Raw genomic sequence first — 24,799 nt, 5'->3', positions numbered from 1 at the left:
CTTACTGCATTTTTATATTAATGCCAACCCTGTCAAAAGGAGAAGTGGGTATATGTGATTTTAGAGCACGGTCTCATGTCTTAGTCTTGAACTAAGCGCACGTGCAGCACTTGACAACTCGCTCACGATTTTGCACAACCTGCTCATGTTCTTGCTATGCCAAGTCAACCTTATTACACTAAAGATCGCCAAGGGAATGTTAGAACATATGAGAATTGTCAAATGAAGCTTATGTATTAGAGAGAACTTAATTGTTTTGCTTGATGAGTTACAAATGAATGACCCCCCTTTATATACTAGTCTCATAGGGGCTAGTATGTAAATATTAATTGTTACACAAGTCATTAATATTTACAAGATAAGGGCTTTCTCTAGAGCTCTCTACAAACCTAGAAGATTCCAAGGATTTTTCTAGCATATCCATAGGGATCTAGGGTCTTCCTAAGGAAATGTCCATACTTCTCTAGAATCTTCTCACAAATGCTAGCAATTCTCCTATGTAAGCTTTCACATGACATTAATATATGCCAAATGACACCTACGTGGCATGATAATGTGGCGGGTCATGACACTCTCCCCCACCCAATTTTGTGCCGCCCTCGGCATAAAGTATCGACACGTACGCGCGCGCCTCGTCTTGGCGTCGCCGGAGATCTTTGTCTATTATCCATGATGCTCTATGGAGCGGTTCGCCTTCCCATGTCACAAGGTACTGGTCACCTTTCTTCTTGCCCCGTTTGTACTTTGGACGGCTAGCAATGATGACCTCGATCCTCCGCCCATCGTATGCCTCTCCTTGCTCTTGGCCTGAATCTCCCCATGACTCAACCAAGTCTAGCAGCTTCTGAAGCATCGAGTCCATGCTTCCACTCCCTATTTGGCTGCCCTTCGTGGTCACAACATTGCTAGAAAACTTAACCCCTCTTCTTGGTGTGTCGTCCAAGTCCGATAGCGTGCCGTCACTTTGTAACTCGCCATCCTCTTCAACTATGTCTGCCCAACTTTTCTTGCTGCCACCATGCTCTATTTGTATGGCGCCAAGATAGGTTTTGGAATCCTCTATTTTCGGCTTAGATTCCAAGCGCATCCCCCCAATGCAGGCGGTTTCTCCTGTATCACCCTTATGTGTCTGAGCAAAGTTCCCAATCATTGCTACAAGCTTCCCCAACTCTGGGCATTCACTTGCCCCATGTGATCCTTTACAGAAGTAGCATCCTCCCTTAGGCACGTACTCGCTATCGTTTTCCGGCCCTTTGCCATTTCTATTGGACCCCTATCCGTTATGGGACGACCCCTTGCCATTGCCCTTGTATACCTCAGCTATGCCTTTCCCGTTGTCCTTGTCATGGTCTCCCCAACCTCTCTCAGCATTGCCTTCTTTGGACTTGGCAGACTCCATATTGAAGTCAACGAGTGACTCGGTTACTCCTATGGCCTCGTCCATGTTGGCTACTTGATGTCTTATTAACTCTTGCTTTACCCATTTTTGCAACCCATCCATGAAGTAGAAGAGGGAATCTTCCTCGGACAATGACATAATTTGCAGCATTAAGGTAGTGAACTCGCACACATACTCCTGAATTGTGGCCGCATGTCAGAGCTCCCTTAGCTTCCGCCTAGCCTCGTTCACCACATTCATTGGGTAGAATAGCTTCTTCAACTCCTTCTTGAACTGATCCCACATCTCAATCTTGCATAGCCCCTTCTCCATGTCAGTACACTTTCGATGCCACTATAACGCGGCAACCTCGGTCATGTACATTGAGGTGTTACGTACCTTAACAACTTCGTCATCCTCCTTGACTACCTCAAAGTACTTGTACATCCTCCAAAGTAAGTCTACCACCTCGCGTGCGTCCCTTGCACCGCCATACTTCTTTCTCTTAGGACCTTCACATTGGTCCCTTTTGTAAGTACCACGCCTTTGGTAATTCCGTCTGTGGTTCCCTACAAAGCTTCCTTCTAGCAATCTCTTTTATTCTTTCTAACATTCCTTTTGTCATAACCTTTGCTCATATACCACATTGTCACGTCCTTAGTCTTGAACTAAGCGCACATGCGGCACTTGACAACTCACTCACGATTTTGCACAACTTACTCACGTTCTTGCTATGCCAAGCAAGCCTTACTACACTAAAGACCGCTAAGGGAATGTTAGAATATAGGAGAATTGCCAAAGGAAGCTTTTATATTAGAGAGAACTTAATTGTTTTGCTTGATGAGTTACAAATGCATGGCCCCCTTTATATACTAGTCTCCTAGAGACTAGTATGTAAATATTAATTGTTACACAAGTCCTTAATATTTACAAGATAAGGGCTTTTTCTAGAATTCTCTACAAACCTAGAAGATTCCAAGGACTTTTCTAGTAAATCCATAGGGATCTAGGGTCTTCCTAAGGAAGTGTCCATACTTCTCTAGAATCTTCTCACAAATGCTAGCATTCCTCCTATGTAAGCTTTCACATGTCATTAATATATGCCAAATAACACCTACGTGGCATGATGATGTGGCGGATCATGACACCTATCTTGTAAAGTTAATGTTGTATATACAGACCATATCCTGCATCAACTTACCTCTTACGAATGATCCTGCCAATGTTCTTAAAATCTTGTTTGTTCATGTTGCATATGCTTGATTATACTATTCTGCTCTATTTTCTAATTTGTAACAGTAGTTACGTATATTTTGAAAGAGAGGTGCTGATAGTACAATCAAACCTCTCTATAACAGTCATTCACTATAAAAGTCAAGTGTTCCTCAGAACCGATTTTTTAAGTTATATTTTACCTTTCTATAACAACAACAACCATATTTATATCAGAACACTCTTTGTAAAATTACCCCTCTATAACAGTCATATAGAATCTTTAAGATTACTAATAATAATTCTAAAAATATGCAGACAATCTTTCTCATTAAATAACGTTTCTATCTTGCATAAGATATAAGATTTGAAGATATGCACATGAAATCTTTTCAATTGGACAAATTCCAAAAAATATTTAGATAGAAAATTTAACTGTGAAGCTCTTAGATTGTCTTCAAGGGGAAGCTAGTGGATACCTCCAATTCAAATGTTATATCGCGAGTAAGAGAATAAAATCTACGAAACAAACTACGATTACAAAGTTCTTCCATCAATCTTGGAAGAATTTATTTTTCTAGGTAGCTTTAAAATGTCTGCCTTAGAGTTTAAGTCTTTATACAAGTAGTTATGAATTTATTAATAATGTATTAGCTTTCTTCAATATTTAACTTGTGAAATATGCATATCTTTTGAGATTTTAAATTTGAATAATTTTTTTATCTTTTATATGTCATATTAAAAAAGGAAAATAATTAATTTTTGGATAATTTTTATCTATAACAGCCAAAAAATATTTAAATGTCAAATGCTATTATAGGTGTATAACAACCATTCATTATAAAAGCCAAAAAATATCGGAACAAACGAGATTGTTATAGAGAGGGTTGACTGTATATAGATAACTCCCCTCCCCCTTTTTGTTTTTGCGTGTTTGTACAAGTTCGTCATACTTGGATTGAGTTTACATAGCATTGGGGTGTTATTACTTTATTATTATTATTATTATTATTATTATTATCTTTTTGACCACTTTTGTCATTTATGGTTTGCTATGTTAGGAGCTATTTAGGATGTTTACGCTGTGAAAGGAGAAGGAAAAAAAACTTTGAGAGGAGGGAAAAAGCAGCTCAAGAACTTTTATATTGTATGGAGCTCAAAGTTTTCTTTTTTCTTGGGTAAGGGGGTGGGAGTATTTCGTATATTCTTGAATGAGAAAGATAGTACACATATGTATCTCGTATATAATGTGTACCCCAAATGATTCTTGATTGAACGTGGAGGAGTCCGGAATGTAAATAATAATTTTTGGACTCAAGAGACTAAAATAGGTGCATAAAAAAATTGAGTACTATTTTATATATATCGCATGTTTTAAATGCGCTATACGCTAATAGCTAGTTAACGGGTTAACATATAAGTGTTATACCTTAATTTAAAATAGGTCATGCTATACCTTAACAAAATAAACCAGCCCCTTATTCCCAGGCAGACGATCGGTGCTCCCCCCCCCCCCTCCCCCTCTATTTTTAAAATTTCCGAGCCCTCTGATATCGCAAAAGTGATGAAATAATCGCAAATGCGAAGCTGCCCCCAAGTCCACAGTGTCGAAAATGCGACAGACCCATCACAAATGCGGAGCCCTCCCTGTCAGCAATGCGATACATACTTCGCAAACGCGAAGTGCTAGCCCCCAGCCCATCATCGCAAATGTGATACATCACTCACAAAAGCGATACTCGCATTTGCGAGATCTGTAGGTTCCCAGCCCTAGGAGTTCACAACAGTTCCAAACCCATGCGCAACCCATCTGAAACTCATCCGAGTCCCTCGGGCTCCAATCCGAACATTCACGCAAGTATAATAATATCATACAAACTCGCTCGCTATTTCAAATCATTAAAATAACATCAAATATCAAGAATTGATCATTAAAACTCAAGACTTTCAACTTCAAAACTCATTTTTCCAACTTTTCACATAATGCTGCCGAAACGGCCTGGGTCAACCGGGATCCCAACCAAACATACGTACAAGTCCAAAAATATCATACAAACCTACCAAAATCGTCAAAATACTGATCCGAGGTCATTTATCAAAAACATTAACCGTGGTCAACTCTAGCCATATTTTAAGTCAAAAATTATATTTTCTTCAAAATTTCACATTTAAATATTTTGGAAATCGACACGCCCCACACACGTAAGTCATAAATTTTACATAGAGCTATGAAAAGTCTCAAAACAAATAAAGGGTAGCTAGTACCCAAACCGGTCGGTCGGGTCATTACATTCTCCCACTTAAATATATGTTCGTCCTCGAACGTGCCAATAGTTGTTCCTAAGCCGTCGATTAGCTGAATAAGATCATCATACACATACCCATGAGTTATCCCATGCCACCACAGTCCATATAAGTCTATGAACACGACCTCGACTAAAGATTCATTCTTCGACCTTAGCCCGCGGGACGTGGAACTAAATTCAAACATCCGGAATCCCCTATAAAATCCGATCCTTGTACCTATACTGTATCAATCTCAATAAGTTGCATCAAGAAGTCAATACACTGCCAAGATCGAATCACACGATGTACCCTATAACTCATGTACTCACAGTAATAATCTTTCGACCACAATAGCTACTTATTACCATACCGGGTACCAGTAATATACTTTATATCAAATAAAACCTCGTCTCAAACCTTCACATCACTGCTAATAATGAAAGAAACATGTAGAAATTCATAATCACACATGAAATCAACAAGTCGTGGAGTTTTCTCGGTCGACAAGGACCATTGCCAAATTCTGAGCAGAATAATTGTATTATTCTCCCAAACATTCCTTATCCCAATACGATAGTGCAAATTTCAGGTCCAAAAACCTCGTCTCACCCATTACAATTAGCTCATAGATAATTTACACCAAAATCCACATGGAACCTCACCTAATGTGGTCCGTACATCAAACAAGCAATAACTCAGACATGACAAATAATAGTAAAAAGGTCAAATAAGAAAGCTACCAAGCAAGTTTAACAGGTAGGCAATATTGAACATATCCTTATGAACTATTTTCACAAAGTAGAAGAAATACACACGAAATAAGCATAAGGAATCACATCTCACCATAGCACTATTGCGACATACAACCTGATCCTACATACTACCGTTGTGGCGCGCAACCCGATCCAGTCATATCAATCAACCTGGGAATACCGATCGAGCCAAATGCTCATGCTCACTAAATATATATGCATCGATATTAAGCACGACAGAGTACATAAATACAACTATGGGGTGATGAATAAACATAGTACACTATGGAAAGAAGTAAAGCACAACTAAGGTGCAATAAGTAAATCGACATCACTAGCTTATATACTGCCACACTGCCTAAATAAGACTACAACACGCGTGTGAGTAATCAAGCATCCTCGCAACTCATTGTGGCATAAGAAGAAGCACATGAACAGACCAGGGCATGAATATATCTATTTCGTAGGATGATACACCTATAGTAAATGTTGCACTGGAATAAGCAATTCCAGTCAGATATAAAATACACATTCTCATTAGGCCTATCAATGAGCCCCCAAAATAATTCCAATCACTCCAAAATAGGAAAATGACTTTCCAAAAGTTCACAGTGACCCAATCCATAACGCATACAATCAGCCGTCCGGCCTTAACACACTTTTATAGTTTGCAATTGTAAGGCCCCATAAAATTTCATCTAAAATCCGGAGTTTCATGGTGCCAAGATAGACTTATATGTTGACGATTGTAGAGATTATTCGTGGCGAGCTTGCTCGCCGTGGTACAGACTTGTTGGGTTGAACACTACGTTGAGAAATTGAAAAAATATTTTGGCAGAGTAGGGCATTACTGCACTTCACTATGAGACTGCAGAATCACTCTGTGGGCCGCAGAACCGCCGCAGAGTGAAGTAGAGAAATGGCCCATTTTTGGAGGATGTTTTGCTGTCCATTATGCGGCCGCATAACCATTTCGCGGGCCGCACAATCCGTCATAGATCCAACATGAAGATTTTTGGAGGGGAGTTCTGCAGTGCATTATGCGATCGCAGAACTGGTCTGCGGACCGCAAACCTGCCGCAGACCCAACCCGAACAACCCATTTTTGGGACCCTTTTATGCGGTTCCCTTTGTGGGCCGCATACCTATTTTGCGGTCTAGTCTCCGACCACAGACCCGACTTCGTAAAGGTTAAGTTTGAAAAATTTTACCCGATCCCATTTTCATAAAACAACTTGTAAGTTATTTTGGCTGGTCCTAACTGATATTTAGAGAGACGGGAGTGGTCTAGAGCGAGAGGAGAAGTTTCTAAGGTTATTGTTCATCAACTCTTGCTCAAAGTTGAAGAATTCAGATGAAAAACTCACTAGGTCTTCATCCTAGAGGTAAGATTCTACTCCCTAGCCCTCAATTCTGGGATTTAATTGGAAATAGGTAATGAGAAAAGTAATTCTTGGGTGTGTGAGCTGTTCATTATGCATGCATGTACCATCAAGGGTAGTGAGAAGATTGTTGAGCTCATTTGGGTAAACTTTGGGTAGTGGGATGAAGGGATCCACCATTGGAGGACCTTGAAACCTTAATGCACACCTAGTGTTTGATAAAATGCTCAAATGAGCTGGGACCATAAACTCCTTCCTAATTTGTGTTCAATTTTGCTATATTTCTAAATAGATCAAAGTGGCTATGAATTCCGGAACATTGTAGTAATTTAAAAAACTGGAGGCGAGGTATGTTGGCTAAACTTCTCTCTTAGAATTGAACCTCATAATGTCCTTGTAAGTCCCGAGTTGTTCATTATAAATTGATTATTCCGAATAAGCCTTGTGTCAAAAGATATGTTCAATATGTATTTCAAATGTTCTTGTTATGTTATGTTCTATTTAAAAATATGCTCGAAACATGTGTTGCATATCTAAATGTTATAACTTCAAGTCTTGATTCAAATGAAAGCTATTATGCCAAAGTGTGTAAGAAATCTCAATATGCTTAAGATTCTTATTTTCTCACATGTGGACTTAAAGTCTTGAATATGAATGCTTTGTTGTTGATGATCCGTGATGATGTTTGAAAGTGAAAGAGATGAACATGAAATATGAAATACGACCAACGTGCCAAGAGTGGCACTGTGTTATGGCCATTGGTGCTAATGAAATGAATTATATATAAAAGATAATGAAATGAGTTATCCATCCTTTAAATAATTAAACACCGTGGGAGTATCATCAGTCACCGAGGAAGGGTATGTTGAAATAACCTAACCCCGAAACTACACGTGCCGGTGTAGGAGTGAATTGTGATTGTACCCCTTTATTGGGATGCGATTGATGTGATGAGAGTATTCCCCTTTATTGGGATGAGATGATTTCTAGAAAAGAGTTATATCGATCCACACGACATTGGTTAGACGACCTAGCCGGTTAGGTCGTGATCGGACGCCATGCCGCACATATGGTGGTGATTGTGCTTGAGATTATGATTAAAACAATGATTGAGATTGAGATAATGATTGTGATTGTGGTTGATGTCTTTGGGTGATACAGTCTAGCCAATCGGGTCGTGATCAGACTCCATGCTAAAATCATGGTGGTATATCGGTGCTAAGATCTCCCAACCTAAAATAAAGAAATTTACTTGAAAACATGTCTTGCTCCTAACTTGATGTTTTGATATTATTTGAGGCTCCCATTGATTTTATGATTGTCCTTACTTGTGTTATCATTCGTTCTATTGAGAGGGTGTTTAGTCATTCATACTAGTACTATTCCATATGTACTAACGTCTTTTTTGCCGGGGGCGCTGCATCTTTAATGGATGCAGATGGTTCCACAGCAGGAGGCTTTGATCATTGATAGCGGTACACCCTCTTCCCAGATGACTTGCTGAGCCCTACTTCATATCAGGGTCGTATATATTTGTTCCTTGTGTATTGTGTTTTGAGGTATAGCCAGGGCCTTGTTGCCGGCACTATCATCGTACTCTTTTGTATCTATTAGAGGCTACATAGACACACTGTGGGTGGTATGTTGGTGTTGGGGAAGTCAATATAGTAATGTTGTATTTGTATCAAACGTTTCACTTCAAATTATAAAAGTGTATATATCTTGAACTTTATAAATGATGTAACTAATGATAAGGAATCGGTGTTGTTCACATGATCCTACCCATTGTCTAATTAATGAAATGGATCTTTCCTTTATTCATGAGTGAGTTCGGGTAGAAGGTATTTTATAGGCTTGCTCGACCGGGTTATCTCGGTTGAGTACCGGTCGCGCTCCCCGAGGTCGGGGCATGGCAAACTTGGTATCAGAGCCTAATGTTTTAAAGTGTCCTAGGATGTCTCGGAGTTGTGTCTAGTACAGTCATCCTTATCGGTGTGTTGTCGACCACATCTATAATTAGGATGCTACTTGGGCATTTAGGAATAACACCCTTCTTTGATGTTCTAGATCGTGCGATAAAGCTAATTGTAAGATTGTTCCTCCTCTAACTCGTGCATTGTTATTATTTTCAGTACATGACACTTAGGAAGAAAGCAAGAACTGGGCAAGGAGCCAATGACACCCCAGGAGTGGTAGTTGATTCTTTACTTGATGATGCGGGTGAGCACCCGAGGGGTGAGAATATTCCCCCGACTACTACACTGCCTGATTCCACTACACCTGATTAGACTGTGCTAGTTCTTGAACCTACTGAGGGTGCAATGTTCCCTCCAACTAATATTTCAGTTCCACCTCCAGCCCCAGCTTCCGGTCCCGATATTTCTGAGAAGGATCTTAGGGCAGCCATACAGATGTTGGCTCAGATAGTGGCTTCTCAGGCCCAGAGATCAAATGTTGCGCCTACTTCTTCCTGTCAGCCAGGGGAATCTTTTAGTTCCAGGGTGAACAAGTTTCTTCAGTTAGATCCTCCAGTGTTCACGGGTACTAATCCCGAGGAGCCCCCCAGGACTTTATTGATGAGATGCACAAGAATCTTCGGGTTATGTATGCTACTGAGATGGGGGCAATGGAGTTGGCTTCCTACCGCCTGAAAGAGGTGGCATATTCTTGGTTTGAATTGTGGGAGGAGTCCCGTGAAGAGGGGAGCCCTCCGACGAGGTGGAGTGAGTTCGCCGATGCTTTCATTGATCATTTCTTGCATACCGAGACTAAGGAAGCCCGTGCCGCTGAGTTTGAGAGCTTAAGGCAAGATAGCCTGAGTGTGTGGGAGTATCATATGAGGTTTGCGCGCCTGTCCAAGTATGCTATATACATGTTGCCCACTATGGAGGCTAGAGTATGCCGGTTTATTCAAGGCTTTAGCCCCGTGGTTATCAATGAGGCTGCTACATCTGCCTTGAATTCTGAAATGAACTATGGGAAGATGGTGGTGTTTGCTCAAGCTATAGAGAACCGTAAGATGAAGAATATAATAGAGCGAGAGGGTAGCAGCAAGGCCCGGTCCGCGGGAAATTTTAGTGATTCAGTTGGTGGTGGTGGTGGTAGGTCATCATTCATGGGAGGGTCATTAGGGCCATCCCAGTCTTTTGCTCAGTCTTCAGTCAGTGAACCGCCATCAGGGCCCAGTTAGCAGTAGTGGAGTCATTTTAGGCCCGGTCAGGACAACAAGGGATCCTACCAGCAGGGGAGATTCCAGCAGCAACGAAGGCCCCCATGCCCTAGGTGTGGAAAGATGCACCTGGGAATATGCTACATGGACCTACCCATATGCTATGGGTGCGGATTGAGGGGTCACATTCAGAGGCATTTTCGTTCGTCCCGCCAGGGTGTGGGCAGGGGTACGGTACAACCAGCCAATGCTACAACTATTACATACGCAATACCTCCTCCAACTTGAGGCACTCCAGCACTCGCAGGGCATGGTGAAGCTAGGGGTGGTACATAGAATTTGGGAGGACCCAGTCGTTTCTATGCTATGAAGGGTCGCCATAGTTCAGAGGCTTCTCCAGATGTTGTCACATGTATATTGACTGTCCAATCTCATGATGTGTATGCTCTTATTGATCCCGATTCCACTTTGTCCTATGTCACTCCTTATGTTTCTATGGAATTTGGGATAGAACCGAAATAACTTCATGAGTCGTTCTCTGTATCTACTCCTGTTTGTGAGTCTATTGTGGCCGCGCGGGTTTATAGGGATTGTGTTGTCACGGTGCATGGTCGGGACATCATGGCTGATCTCATTAAATTGGAGATAGTTGATTATGATATAATAATGGGGATGGACTAGCTTTATTCATGTTTTGCCAAGCTTGACTGTCGAACCAGAACCGTTAGGTTTGAATTTCCAAATGAGTCAGTGATTGAATGGAATGGGGGTGATGTGGTGCTGAATGGTAGGTTTATTTCTTACCTTAAGGCCACGAAGATGATTAACAAGGGGTATATTTACCATTTGGTCCAGGTTACGGACACCGATATTGAGGCACTTACACTTGAGTCCGTGCCGGTTGTGAATGAATTTCCGAAGGTCTTTCCGGATGAGCTCCCTAGGATTCCACCAGATAACGAGATTGATTTTGGGATTGATGTGATACCGGGCATGCAACCTATATCTATTCCCCCTACAGAATGGCACCGGCAGAATTGAATGAGATAAAGGAATAATTAAAGGATTTGTTAGAGAAAGGTTTCATTCGGCCGAGTCCTTGAGGCGCATCGATTCTCTTTATAAGAAAGAAGGATGGGTCACTAAGAATGTGTATTGACTATCGGCAGCTCAACAAGGTCGCAATAAAAAATAAGTACCTATTGTCAAGGATAAATGACTTATTTGATCAAATGCAGGGTGCTAAGTACTTCTCCAAGATTGATTTAAGATCCGGGTATCACCAATTGAAGATTATGGAGCAGGATATTCCGAAAATAGCTTTTAGGACCCGGTATGGGCACTTTGAATTTTGGCTTGAATCTGTCACGTTCTTGGGTCATGTCATCTATAGAGAATGAATTAAGGTTGATCCTCAGAAGATTGCAGCTGTGAAGAATTGGCCTAAACCTATAACTCCAACAAATATTCGCAGTTTCTTAGGCTTAGTGGGGTATTACAGGAAATTTGTGGATGAGTTCTCTACTCTTGCCTCTACGTTGACTAAATTGACGCAGGAGGCGGTTAAGTTCCAATGGTCAGATGCTTGTGAAATAAGCTTCCAAGAGTTGAAATCAAGATTGACTACACCGCCGGTGTTGACCCTACCAGAGGGCACATATGGGTTTGTGGTATATTGTGATGCTTCAAGGATCGGACTTAGGTGTGTATTAATGCAGCATGGCAAGGTGATAACTTATGATTCTAGGCAACTCAAGAATCATGAAAAGAACTATCCAACACATGACTTAGAACTTGCAGCAATGGTATTTGCATTAAAGATTTGGCGACATTATCTGTATGGGGTCTATATGGATATATTCACGGACCATAAGAGCCTTCAATATATTTTTAAACAGAAGGAATTGAATCTAAGGCAGAGAAGATGGCTTGAGTTACTCAAGGATTATGACATCGATATTCTATATCATTCGTGAAAAGCTAATATTGTGGCGGATGCTCTTAGCCGGAAATCTATGGGCAGTTTGGCTCACTTGGAGGCATATCAAAGGACGTTGGCCAAGGAGATTCATCGGTTGGCTAATTTGGAGTTCGTCTTGCAGATTCTAGTGAAGGAGGGGTGATCGTGCAAAATAGGGCCGAATCATTTCTTGTGGTGGAGGTCAAGGAGAAGCAATACAATGATCCATTGTTGGTACAATTGAAGGAGGGGATTCATAAACATAAGACCATGGCCTTTTCTCTTGGAATGGATGATGATACACTAAGGTACCAAGGGCGACTATGTGTTTCAAATGTAGATGGTCTCAGGGAAAGAATCATGACCGAGGCTCACACTTCTAGGTATTCCGTGCACTCGGGCTCTACAAAGATGTATCATGATCTTAGGAAAGTCTATTGGTGGAATGATATGAAGAGGAATGTAGAGGAATTTGTGGAAAGATGTCCAAATTATCAGCAAGTGAAGGCCGAGCACCAAAGACCCGGTGGGTTGGCTCATAACATAGAAATTCCGATGTGGAAGTGGGAGATGATCAATATGGACTTTGTGGTGGGACTACCTCGCACGCCTTGTAAGTATGACTCGATATGGGAGATTGTGGATCGACTCACGAAATCAGCTCACTTCTTACCTGTTAAGGCTACCGACATAACATAACAATATGCTCAGTTGTATATCAAGAAAATAGTCACGTTGCGTGGCACTCCAGTTTCTATTATCTCAGATCGAGGGGCACAGTTCACGGCTAAATTTTGGAAGAAATTTCAGCAAGGTTTGGGTACTCAGGTGAATCTTAGTACATCCTTTCACCCGCAGACTGACAACTAGGCAGACCGGACTATTCAGATGCTTGAGGATATGTTGCACGCTTGTGTTCTTGACTTCAAGGGTAGCTGGGATAATCATTTGCAACTAATAGAATTTTCCTACAACAACAGTTATCATGTTAGCATTCAGATGGCACCGTTCGAGGCTTTATATGGTAGGAGATGTAGATCTCCCATTTGATGGTTCGATATTGGGGAAGCATAGTTGATAGGGTCATACCTCATGCATCAGGCTATGGAGAAGGTTAATATCATTATGGAACAGTTAAAAACTGCTTAGAGTCATCAAAAGTCCTATTCGGATGTGCGTCACAGGGATTTGGAGTTTAAAGAGGATGATTGGGTATTCTTGAAGGTTCCCCAATAAAGGGTATAATGCGGTTTGGTAAGAAAGGGAAGTTGAGTCCTAGGTATGTCACACCATACAGAATCATTAAGAGGATTTGTCGGGGGGCTTATAAGCTTGATCTACCTCCAGAGATGTCTTTAGTGCACCCGGTGTTCCACGTATCCATGTTGAAGAAGGTGGTTGGAGATCCGTCGCTTATTGTTCCAGTTGAGGCTATTGAGGTTAACGAGGAATTGAATTATGAAGAAATTCCAGTTGCCATTCTTGATAGGCAAGTTCGTAAGCTGAGAAATAAAGAAATTACCTCCATGAAAGTACTATGGCGAAACCAACAAGTTGAAGAGGCCACCTGGGAGGCCGAGGAAGAGATGAAGAAGAAGTACCCTCATTTGTTTGAATAGCTATGTAATCGATTCTATGAAATTGTTTCCTGTGAATTATGTATAATTTGTATAGTTGATGTTATGGGTGTTCCTTTTTGGTAATATACTGCTCGTGAGGCCACGATTGGCATTATTTTTATGTTATGTTACATCGTTAGTTCATGTATATGTTGTTAGGGTTGGTTTCTGGGATTCTCTCACAGGTGGATAGGCCTAGTTACAGGGGAAACTATGGAGAAATTTTTGAAAATTTAGGGAGTTAGTCAAAAATTTGGAACTGTTGGTGTGTGTTATAGCAACTGATCATACGAATTCGCCCGCGCGATCAAAACACAAAAATAACATCTAGAACTACGAATCAGACACCAAAACGCATAAATTTCAAAGTAAAGTTCAACAACTTCTAGAATTGCAACTAAGCGTCCGAATCCTATCAATTATACTCCAAACGATACCAAATTTTGCAGACAAGTTCTAAATAGCATAACAGACCTTTTCCAAGTCCCAAAATCCAATTTCGAACTCAATAGCCAAGAGTCAACCTATGGTCAAACTTCTAAACCTTAAAGTGCTAATTTTTGGCAAAACAACACAAATCAACCTACGGAGTTTCGAATTCAATTCCGGGCATACGTCTAAGTCCAAAATCACAATACAAAAGCTATTGAAGCCATCAAAAACCATTCGAGGGTCATTTTCATAAAAATCAAACATTGGTCAATATAATCAACTTAGGCTTCCAAGCCAAGAACCAAAGGGTCTAAATCAACCCGAAATCTTACCGGAATGAAACTAATCAACCTTGCAAGTCATGAAACCTAAATTACACATGTATGAAGCATCAAAAGAAAAAAGGGATGCAATTAGGCAAAATAACTAGTCGGGTCGTTACACACCCTACTAAGGTGAGCCTTGTCATTGAAAAGCATATTTATACAAAGCTCCGTTGATCTACTTTCATCCCACATGGCTGTATGAATTTCATCAAAATCCCTTGTGAAGGCATCCATATCTGGCATACCTGGGAAGTGATCAAGGTAGGGAATCTCCCTTGAATGAATTGGCACACGTAACTCGAACACCGCTTGTCCAACGGTAGGTGGAGTATGCATATATGTGGTATGCTGAGTGGTAGCATCATGCTCCATCATCAGATCTGGTTGCTCATTGCCACTCTCATCTATGAAGTGTGGTTCCTCATTGTCACTCTCATCTGAGAAGGGTGCTTCATCGCCTGACTTATCAGCTGTAGCACCCCAAAAAATTTCGAAATACTTAAGCGCATTTAAGAAATTTGATGTGTGCTAATTATATTATTTTGTGTGCAGACGAGGACTATTAATATAATGGAAATTAATTGAATATGATAATAAGTGTACGAGTTGTATTTGAAGTGATATAGGGCATGAGGAGAGCCCTTGGGACAAATCAATTTGGAAATTACATGATAGACTAAAGTTTCAAATGAATACGCACATATCATAACTTTGGACGAGACTATCTACATATATATAAAGAGTTATGTGATGGACAACCTATCAAATGAAATATATTTGAGTCTATTTTCTAACGCTTTAAACCGTTTGACATTTGGACATTCCTATAAGAAGTTATTACCAAAGGGTGGCAGAGAAGTGAACTGGAGATGCGAAGCATCCAGGGCCGCGTCCGAAAGAAAGGCTGGCAATGAAGTGCTTCCATAGCATCCGGGTCCACGTCCGAGCTTGAAGAGGAGTGAACTGGGGGATGTGAAACATCCGAGGCCGCGTCCGAAACACAAAAATTTGGGCCTATAAATACAAAGTCGGGGGAAGTGAGTATTTTGAGTATTGGGGGTTAGGGTTCGTGAGGGGAAGGGGCAATTTTAAGATCAAATCAAGTCCATTCAACCAAGGTAAGTTATTAATGATGTTTTGGGTTGATTCTTACTCAATATACATGAGTTCTAACATTATTCTTGCATCCAAATGCTATATTTCAATATCAAATCCTCAAGAACACTAAAATCACCAAAGTTGTGATTTTTCAAGATTGAGCTACTAGAGGTAATTCCAAGGTTTCAAACTCGTTTATTATGAGTGGTTAGATGTATTTGAAGCATTTGTTACAAGTTTTAATAGTTGAAATATTGGATTATAAAACTCTAGTTCATGACATGAATAATACTTTTGAGAAAATAAGAGAGAAGATGAGTAGTAATCTTGGCGATGAAATTGATGAATACAATGAACCTATGGAGTTATTTGTTAGAAACAGTTGGAAGTGATCAACTAAGTAATCACCCAAATTATATAATTTGCAAGTGTTGATTATGGAATACGATGAATAGTTACTCGGTGGCATTAGAAAATTAATGTAGTATCATTAATGACTTCGAATGGGTATTAAAATATAAGAATGAAGTTGAATGGTCTAGCTTGTAAATCTACTTGGCGATTTGAGTTGTTGGAGGCTTGTAGCCAACTTATGAGTCATATATGGATATTGATCAATATCTTAGGTCATATTTTGATGTAATTAGGATATCTAATTATAGATATCGACTTGTTGGTGATGTTTGAGCATTTTAATCAACATTGGAATGGTGGAAGAGGATTGAAAGCTTGTGAATGTTAATAAAGTGAAAGCGAGGTAAGTTGATTAAAACTTACTCTACTTGAGGGACGTTCTCTAAAAGCATCTTTCGAGTTACTACTTAAGTTGTTTGCAAATTTGCTTTCGTGCTTGTGGGGACAAACAAGTACGGATGTCTCTATGTACTAAAATATTATATTGCATATGTAGTGTCATGCCGTTTTATGAAATTTTATTTTAAATATTGTTGGCAAAATGACACTCAAGGTAAATGTTATAAGTTTTTATCAAAATTTACGTATTGACAAGAGTATACATATTTGAGTGCTAAAGATAAGTTTTCATGGAAAGTATTTCTTTTGGAAATTGATGAGCACAATAACACTTGTGGTATCTTTTAAAGATTGATGTTAAATTGCTGAAGGCTTTCGCATGTAAAAGGTCGTTCATTTAATTTTTGTTTAAATGATTTAAATTTTCTATAAATGCTATGATTTGATAAAAATAGATCCTTTGAAACTACTATGCTATGAATCTATTTTTGAAGTGTCAGATGTTTTGGGAGTTACTTGTGTTCACCTAGATTGAATTCGAATATATTGTGTTCGTCGTCATGAACTTACATGTGCCGGTGTAGGCGTAGATGGCCACTTTGTGGTATAGACTACGACAGAGTGCTCTTCCTCGAGAAGGTACTATTTTGTGCTATTATTTTCATGGCTTAGTCTATTCGTACGTCACTACGATGATCCGACCTGAGCAAGTAGGTTATATCATACTTGCTGCTAGGTACATAACCTAGTTGACCTTTTTATGTCGGTGATGGTATAGTACTACCAGTGAAAGGTAAGGATGATTTTCTTAAGTTTAGGCCTAAAAAGCCGAAAGTGATTTCAATGACTTAAAGAAAATGGAATGATTTTGTATGATTTTATCCAAAATCTTGGATTGATGTAAATATTTTAAAAGTTTATATTGTGTGCAATATTACACTTGGATTTTATTTAAAATTACAAGGGTCATGAATTGATAAAAATTTCTTATCGTTTTATATCAAATATTGGTGCATTATTTTTATAAAGTTTATCCCAAGAACATAAGTTAGAGAGAGTCTATGACACTTATTGAGTACCGCTGTGGTGTACTCAGCCTTTAGGGCCCCCCTCCAGGGTCCCGCTTACTTTACATGTTTTAGGATGATGTATGATATGTGGCATGCGGTGAGGGCTAGGATGACTCTCTTTCCGAGGTATAATGAAGCACCACTTTTATTTCGTGGTAGCTATCATGCTATTTCTTATTTTATTTTGTTGTAATTACTCCAAGTGTTGGTTATATTCTTTGGTATAGAGGCTCCATAGATAGTTGTGGTATTGTAAAAATAGGATTGTGGATGTCATGCATAAAGGAATAATCATTTAATTTGATTATATCATTTTTATAAAAGGTTTCATGTATGATTTTGGAAATGAAAAATATGTTGTGACTTGATTTGAAAATGTACAACATTTGCAATTGGCTTCCGCAATTATACTTTATCTTGACATACGGGTTGGTTCACTCAGGTCGGGTAGTGTGCCGGTTACGTGGATTTGGGTCGTGACAAACTTGGTATCAGAGCACTAGGTTCTAAGTCGAGTCCTAGGAAGTCTATGGAGCTGTGTCAAGTAGAGTCCCTCTTATCAGTGTGTTACCTGTCATACTTATATCGGGAAGGCTACAAGGACATTTAGGGAGTTTCACTTTCTTCTTACTCTAGATCGTGCTTTGTTCCTTAAGTGATAGACACGGTTCTCGGGCATATTGGTTATCTGACATGGTGTATACGGAAGTGACGAGCACAAAGCTCAAGGTTCAAGATATTACACGTGTTGCTTGAGACGTTTGTCGAATTATGCATAAATAGAAGGATGGCTTAAGGTCAAAAACAGAGTGGGACTGATTATGCTAAGATGTACCGATATGGTGAATATGAATTTTCAAATGAATACTGATGGCTCATGGAAAAGAGATTGAGATTACGATGTCAGCTAGTGCTGTCAGAATAGAGCGAGAGTTTACAAAAGATTATACTAGAGGATGTGAAAGAGGGAACCTCAAAAGAGTAAGGCCCTAATCTAGAATTTAGATTTTTAGTCAAGATGTTAAAACGATCAGTCACTGTGACTGTCACCACTACTGAGTACGACAAAGGTACAAAGAAGAAAACATAATAGTTCAAACATAAATGGGAAGGTTGTATCTCAAATTATCGTGATGAGATGTCGAGGAATTATAAAAAAAATCAAATTGGTAAGAGAATGTGAATCAACCAAGTTCGTAGCAATCACATTATGACTTATAAGAATGAGGCTTATTTGGGATAATATCAAGAATAACCAAGAGCATCTAAAAAAGGGTGTAAGGAAACCCTCAAGACTTTTGGAAGGTGAACAAGTCAAGATACAAGCGATGATCCTCACTCTCGCTATGGATTGGGAGACTCTCGACATGACGAAGTTGTCATTATGATAATGTCACATGTAAGAAAGTAAATTGTAGAAATAAAGTGTCACGTATGGGTATAAATTCAGGGTATTCAAAGCATATCATAAGCATGAGAAGGGTAGGTGAACCTTGAATGTCTCATAGTTAACGAATGAGATACTAACACATGTTAACATTCAATGATGCATACCAATGTATGCGTGGATGAGATAGGTGGAGTTAAATAGGTAAGTAAAATTAATGCATGATATACCCAAAGGTGTACCTTGAAAAGGTACAAGAAGTAACATAGGTTACCAGAGAGGGTAAAATGATGTGGAATGACAACCTTAGGTTTGACTAATTGAGATTTGTCCTTTTGAACTTGTGGGAATTGATAAATGTAAGCTCCAAAGTACTTATACATGTGTCAAGTGGAGCGATTAAATTAGGATTTGATCAACTCTTATGAATTATGAGAAATGAATGTTTGAAATAATGTATGAGGCCAAGTAATCATTTATGACAAGCTGTCAATACTATATATGTTGTGGGAACTGGGCTCCAAACTATAAGAGTTTACTTTTATCTTTCTCAGAGCAATGTGATCACTTAAGGCCCAAAAGCTTGAAAATGGTAAGGGTACGTGTGGGAGTTGAGAGGTTACAAGTGTCCAAATGTTATAGAGTGATGCATTAGGATTTCCTAACATATTATGCACGGGGATAGGATTGAAAAAAACTATGGAGGTACAAAAGAAATTACCGTACGATGATCGGGTACCCACGAACTAGATTCCATGAATAATGGAAAATATACAAGTACTTATATTAATTGCACAAAGCATGATGATGTAAAGATGGGATATTAACTATATTAAAAACAATTGTTAGGATGATGACATGAAGATGGATTGTACGCTTCTTACATATAGCATTCTGAAAATGGTGTATGTTATGAAAAATTGTATGAATGTTATATGGGTTTAGTATGAGGGAGTCGTACTTGTTAAAATACATAAGCATGGACTGCGAGGTGTAAGGTAGTCGTACTTGCTAGAAAGGTATTTCAACATGGATTGAAGGGTATAATGTCAAAAAAGAGATTTTGAAGATAAAACGAACTTTAAAGGTGATATGCTAACCATATTATTGTTGTAAGGGTAGGAAATGATGATACTTAGCAACATGAATTGCGGTTAGAAGTGTCATGATACTTTCGTATGAAAAGGAACAAGGAAATCTTTAACAAGAATAACCATTCTATCCTATTTTCAAAACAATAAGCAACACAAGTGTAATGATGGAATAAGGTTGGGGTTTGATGGGAAAAAATGGTGAAATGAGATTTTGAGTTGGGGAATAAAGAAATTTTGGCAGCATGTGAGCATGCATATGATTAGATGTAAGTTTACCTACGAGGTAAGAATTTAACGAAGTCTTTGAGTGTTAGGTTCGAGCTTAAGGATTGGGTTTTACGCTTAAGTGGGGGAGTGTCAGAGCAAGTAAGAGTAACCTTAAAGGCGATGATTGGGAAAAAGAGAAGTTTTATTCACAAAAGGCAGATTAAGGAAAAATCTCTGGTAAGATTTCTGATGAAATGAGTAAAGTTGTCATATAGTGCTGGTATAGGGATCACATGCTTATCACGAGCAATAATTACAGTGTTCAACATTGGGATTATTAAAAGGTACTATCTAATAGCCAAATATTTAATGGGCTACTAGAGTAGATTCTTATAACTTTGGAGCATGTGTCACATGAATTAAATTCAAGCAATGGCGAAAATAAGGAAGTACTTTGGTCATATGTTGGACTTAGTAGAATAAATGAATGTTATAAATAAGGATAAAGTATGTGCACACTTGGCATGAAACGAGGCAAGAAAAGATTATATTATGCATATCCCCAAATACGAAATACTCTTGCAAACCAAAATAATGTACTCCAGTAAGAATCACAGGTTCAAAAAAGAAAAAAAAACTAAAGGGTGCAAGTATATCCTAATAGCATTGTCGCTTGGGAGTTGGAAGCCTACAATCCATGATAATATGCCTATGATAGGCATAATAACAAATACAATATGAATGTATGGTAGACAAATATCACAAAGAATATGGTGGTATCTATGAGTTGATTAATGTTAAGAAATTAGAAATATGTACCCTGATGTTCAGAAATGGATGGTAGACTTGCGCCACAAGGAGGAAGTGGAATGAATATTTGCATAGTGAACTTGTTAGATATGGTGTTTATCAAATTGAGATCTATAGAAAACTCAAAAGTTACAAGTGCAAGTGAAGGTATAAATCACTCACGTGATGGATGAACCTAAGTAAGATAAATATCTTATTAATCTTTGGAAGGAATTAAAGAATATTCCAAAATAGTTTTGATGATTAGTGAATTTTAAAAGTCTTAAGTGGGAAGACTTTTCCTGGAAACATGATTCATAAAGGACAACAGACTAATTTGAAAGTATTGGTTATAAGGAAATTTTGAGACTACGAGTCGGAATGAACAAGTTTTGCAGATACCAAATGGGCAATATAACTTCGATCTCATAAACTATGAGATATTGCCTTGAGAAAGCTAAGAAATTAAGGGAGCATGCAAATCAATTATTCTTTATCTCAAGAAGAAGAAAAAATTTATTAAGGAAGTCCAATCACAGAGAGATTTTTGCTTTATTTAAAGATACTTTTTAGGTACAACTTGACATATGCATGACTAAAGAAAATGCATGCATGTATAATAGTGATGTGGGAGCTATGTATAGTAGCTATTATTGATATTGAATTGTGTTCATATATGTTACTAGTTAAAAGTTTCAAAGATTCACACTTGATGCACTTGTGGTATATGTACAGCCTAGTGGGGCCAAGATGGTACATTATATTGTATATTGTTGGTTGTTGAGCTATATTGTTATTGGTGACCGTGTGGGGGCTTGTTCTATATAGGTTAAATATTTTTGGATAGTCCAAATTACAAGAGAAACCCTGCCGAAATCTTTAAGAATTTGTAAAGGTAGCCAAATTTTAGGGCTATAAATAAGTTGAGATTTTGGAAAGAAAGTATAAGACCCATATAAAGTCAATAAGTGCATATGCATGATGGTTAGAGATAAAAGGATGGTAACTATATTCTTAGAAGTGACTTGTAAAACATTCGAGGATGAATGTTCTGAAGTGGAGGAGAATGTAGAACCCCGGAAAATTTTGAAATACTTAAGCGCATTTATGAAAATTAATATGTGCTAATTATATTATTTTATGTGCAGACGAGGACTATTAGTATGATGGATATTAATTAAATAAGATAATAAGTGTACGAGGTGCATTTGAAGTGATATATGGCATAAGGAGAGCCCTTGGGACAAATCAAGTTGGAAATTACATGATAGACTAAAGTTTCAAATGAGTACGCACAAGACCTAACTTTGGACGATAATATATACATATATATAAGGATTTATGTGATTTATAACCTATAAAATGAAATATATTTGAGTCTATTTTCTAACTCTTCAAACCGTTTGTCATTTGGACATTCCTACAAGGAGTTATGCCCAAATTACCAAAGGCTGGCAGAGAAGTGAACTAGAGATGCGAAGCATCCGGGGCCGCGTCCGACATAAAGGATGGAAATGAAGTGATGCCATAGCATCCGTGTCCGTGTCTGAGCTTCAAAGAGGAGTGAACTGGGGGATACAAAGCATCCGGGGCCGCATCCGAAACACATAAATTTGGGCCTATAAATACAAAGTCGGGGGAAGTGAGTATTTTGAGTATTGGGGGTTAGGGTTCTTGAGGGGAAGAAGCTCAAATCAAGTCCAATCAACCAAGGTAAGTTATTAATGATGTTTTGAATTGATTCTTACTCAATATACATGAGTTCTAACAGCATTCTTGCATCCAAATGCTAGATTTCATCAGCAAATCCTCAAGAACACTAAAATCACCAAAGTTGTGATTTTTCAAGATTGAGCTACTAAAGGTAATTCCAATGCTTCAAACTCGTTTATTATGAGTAGTTAGATGTATTTGAAGTATTTGTTACAAATTTTAATGGTTGAAAGATTGGATTATAAAACTTTAGTTCATGGCATGGATAGTACTTTTGAGAAAATAAGAGAGAATATGAGTAGTAATCTTGGCGATGAAATTGATGAATACAATGAACCTATGGAGTTATTTGTTAGCAAAAGTTGGAAGTGATCAACTAAGTAATCACCCAGATTGTATATTTTGCAAGTGTTGATTATGGAATACGATGAATAGTAACTTGGTGGCATTGGACAATTGATGTAGTAATATTAATGACTTCAAATGGGTATTAAAATATAAGAATGAAGTTGAATGGCCTAGCTTGTAAATCTACTTGGCGATTTGAGTTGTTGGAGGCTTGTAGCCAACTTATGAGCCATATATGGATATTGATCAATATCTTAGGTCATATTTTGATGTAATTAGGATATCTAATTGTAGATATCGACTTGTTGGTGATGTTTGAGCATTTTAATCAACACTAGAATGATGGAAGAGGATTGAAAGATTGTGAATGTTAATAAAGTGAAAGCGAGGTAAGTTGATTAAAACTTACTCTACTTGATGGACTTTCTCTAAAATCATGTTTCGAGTTTATACTTATGTTGTTTGCAAATGTGCTTTCGTGATTGTGGGGACAAACAAGTACGGATGTCTCCATGTACTAAAATATTATGTTGCATATGTAGTGTCATGCCGTTTTATAAAATTTTATTTTAAATCTTGTTGGCAAAATAACACGGTAACTGTTATAAGTTTTTATCAAAACTTACGTATTGATAAGAGTATACATATTTGAGTGCTAAAGATAAGTTTATATGGAAAGTATTTTTTTTGGAAATTGATGAGCAGAATAACACTTGAGGTATCTTTTAAAGATTGAAGTTAAATTGCTATAGGCTTTCGTATGTAAAAGGTTATTTATTTAATTTTTGTTCAAATGATTTAGATTTTCTATAAATGATATGGTTTAATAAAAATAGATCATTTGAAACTACTATGCTATGAATCTATTTTTGAAATATCAAATATTTTGGGAGTTACTTGTGTTCACTGAGATTGACTTCGGATATATTGTGTTCGTCGTCATGAAACTACACGTGCCAGTGTAGGCGTAGATAGACACTTTATGATATAGACTATGACAGAGTGCTCTTCCTCGAGAGGGTATTATTTTGTGCTATTATTAGAATGGCTGAGTCGATTCATACGACACTACGATGAGATGACATGAGCAAGTAGGGTATATGATACTTTCCGCTAGGTACATAACCTAGTTGATCTTCTTATGTCGGTGATGGTATAGTACTCCCAGTGAAAGGTAAGGATGTTTTTCTTATGTTTAGGCCTAAGGAGCCGAAAGTGATTTCAATGACTTTAAAAAAAATGGAATGATTTTATCCAAAATCTTGGATTGATGTAAATATTTTAAAAGTTTATACTGTGTGTTATATTTCACTTGGCTTTTATTTAAAATGACAAGGGTCATGTATTGATAAACATTTCTTATCGTTTTATATCAAATATTGGTGCATTATTTTTATAAAGTTTGTCCCAAGAACTTAAGTTAGAGAGAGTCTATGACATCTATTGAGTACCGCTATAGTGTACTTAGCCCTTAGGCCCCCCCTCTAGGGTCCCACTTTATTTACATATTTCAGGATGATGCATGATACGTGGCATACAGTCAGGGCTAGGATGACTCTCTTTCCAAGGTATTATGAAGCACCACTTTTATTTCGTGGTAGCTATCATGTTATTTCTTATTTTATTTTGTTGGAATTACTCCAAGTGTTGGTTCTATTCTTTAGTACAGAGGCTCCATAGATAGTTGTGGGGTTGTAAAAATAAGATTGTGGATGTCATGCATAAAGGAATAATCATTTAATTTGATTATATTATTTTTATAAAAGGTTTCATGTATGATTTTGGAAATGAAAAATATGTTGTGACTTGATTTGAAAATGTACA

At 38.2% G+C, this 24,799-nt stretch overlaps 1 protein-coding gene across 1 annotated transcript; it reads left to right on the top strand.

Moving 5' to 3' along the window:
* The first annotated feature begins 9,627 nt into the window (after positions 1 to 9,627).
* Positions 9,628 to 10,200, top strand: LOC138909913 (uncharacterized). The gene has a single exon (XM_070201130.1). It carries the CDS (start codon positions 9,628 to 9,630, stop codon positions 10,198 to 10,200), a length of 573 nt encoding a protein of 190 aa, XP_070057231.1.
* The last annotated feature ends 14,599 nt before the right edge of the window (positions 10,201 to 24,799 follow it).

Source organism: Nicotiana tomentosiformis, chromosome 4, assembly GCF_000390325.3.
Source record: "Nicotiana tomentosiformis chromosome 4, ASM39032v3, whole genome shotgun sequence".
Lineage (NCBI taxonomy): Eukaryota > Viridiplantae > Streptophyta > Magnoliopsida > Solanales > Solanaceae > Nicotiana > Nicotiana tomentosiformis.
The sequence above is the reverse complement of the archived record's forward strand: the minus strand, read 5'-3'. Positions and strand labels throughout refer to the sequence as shown.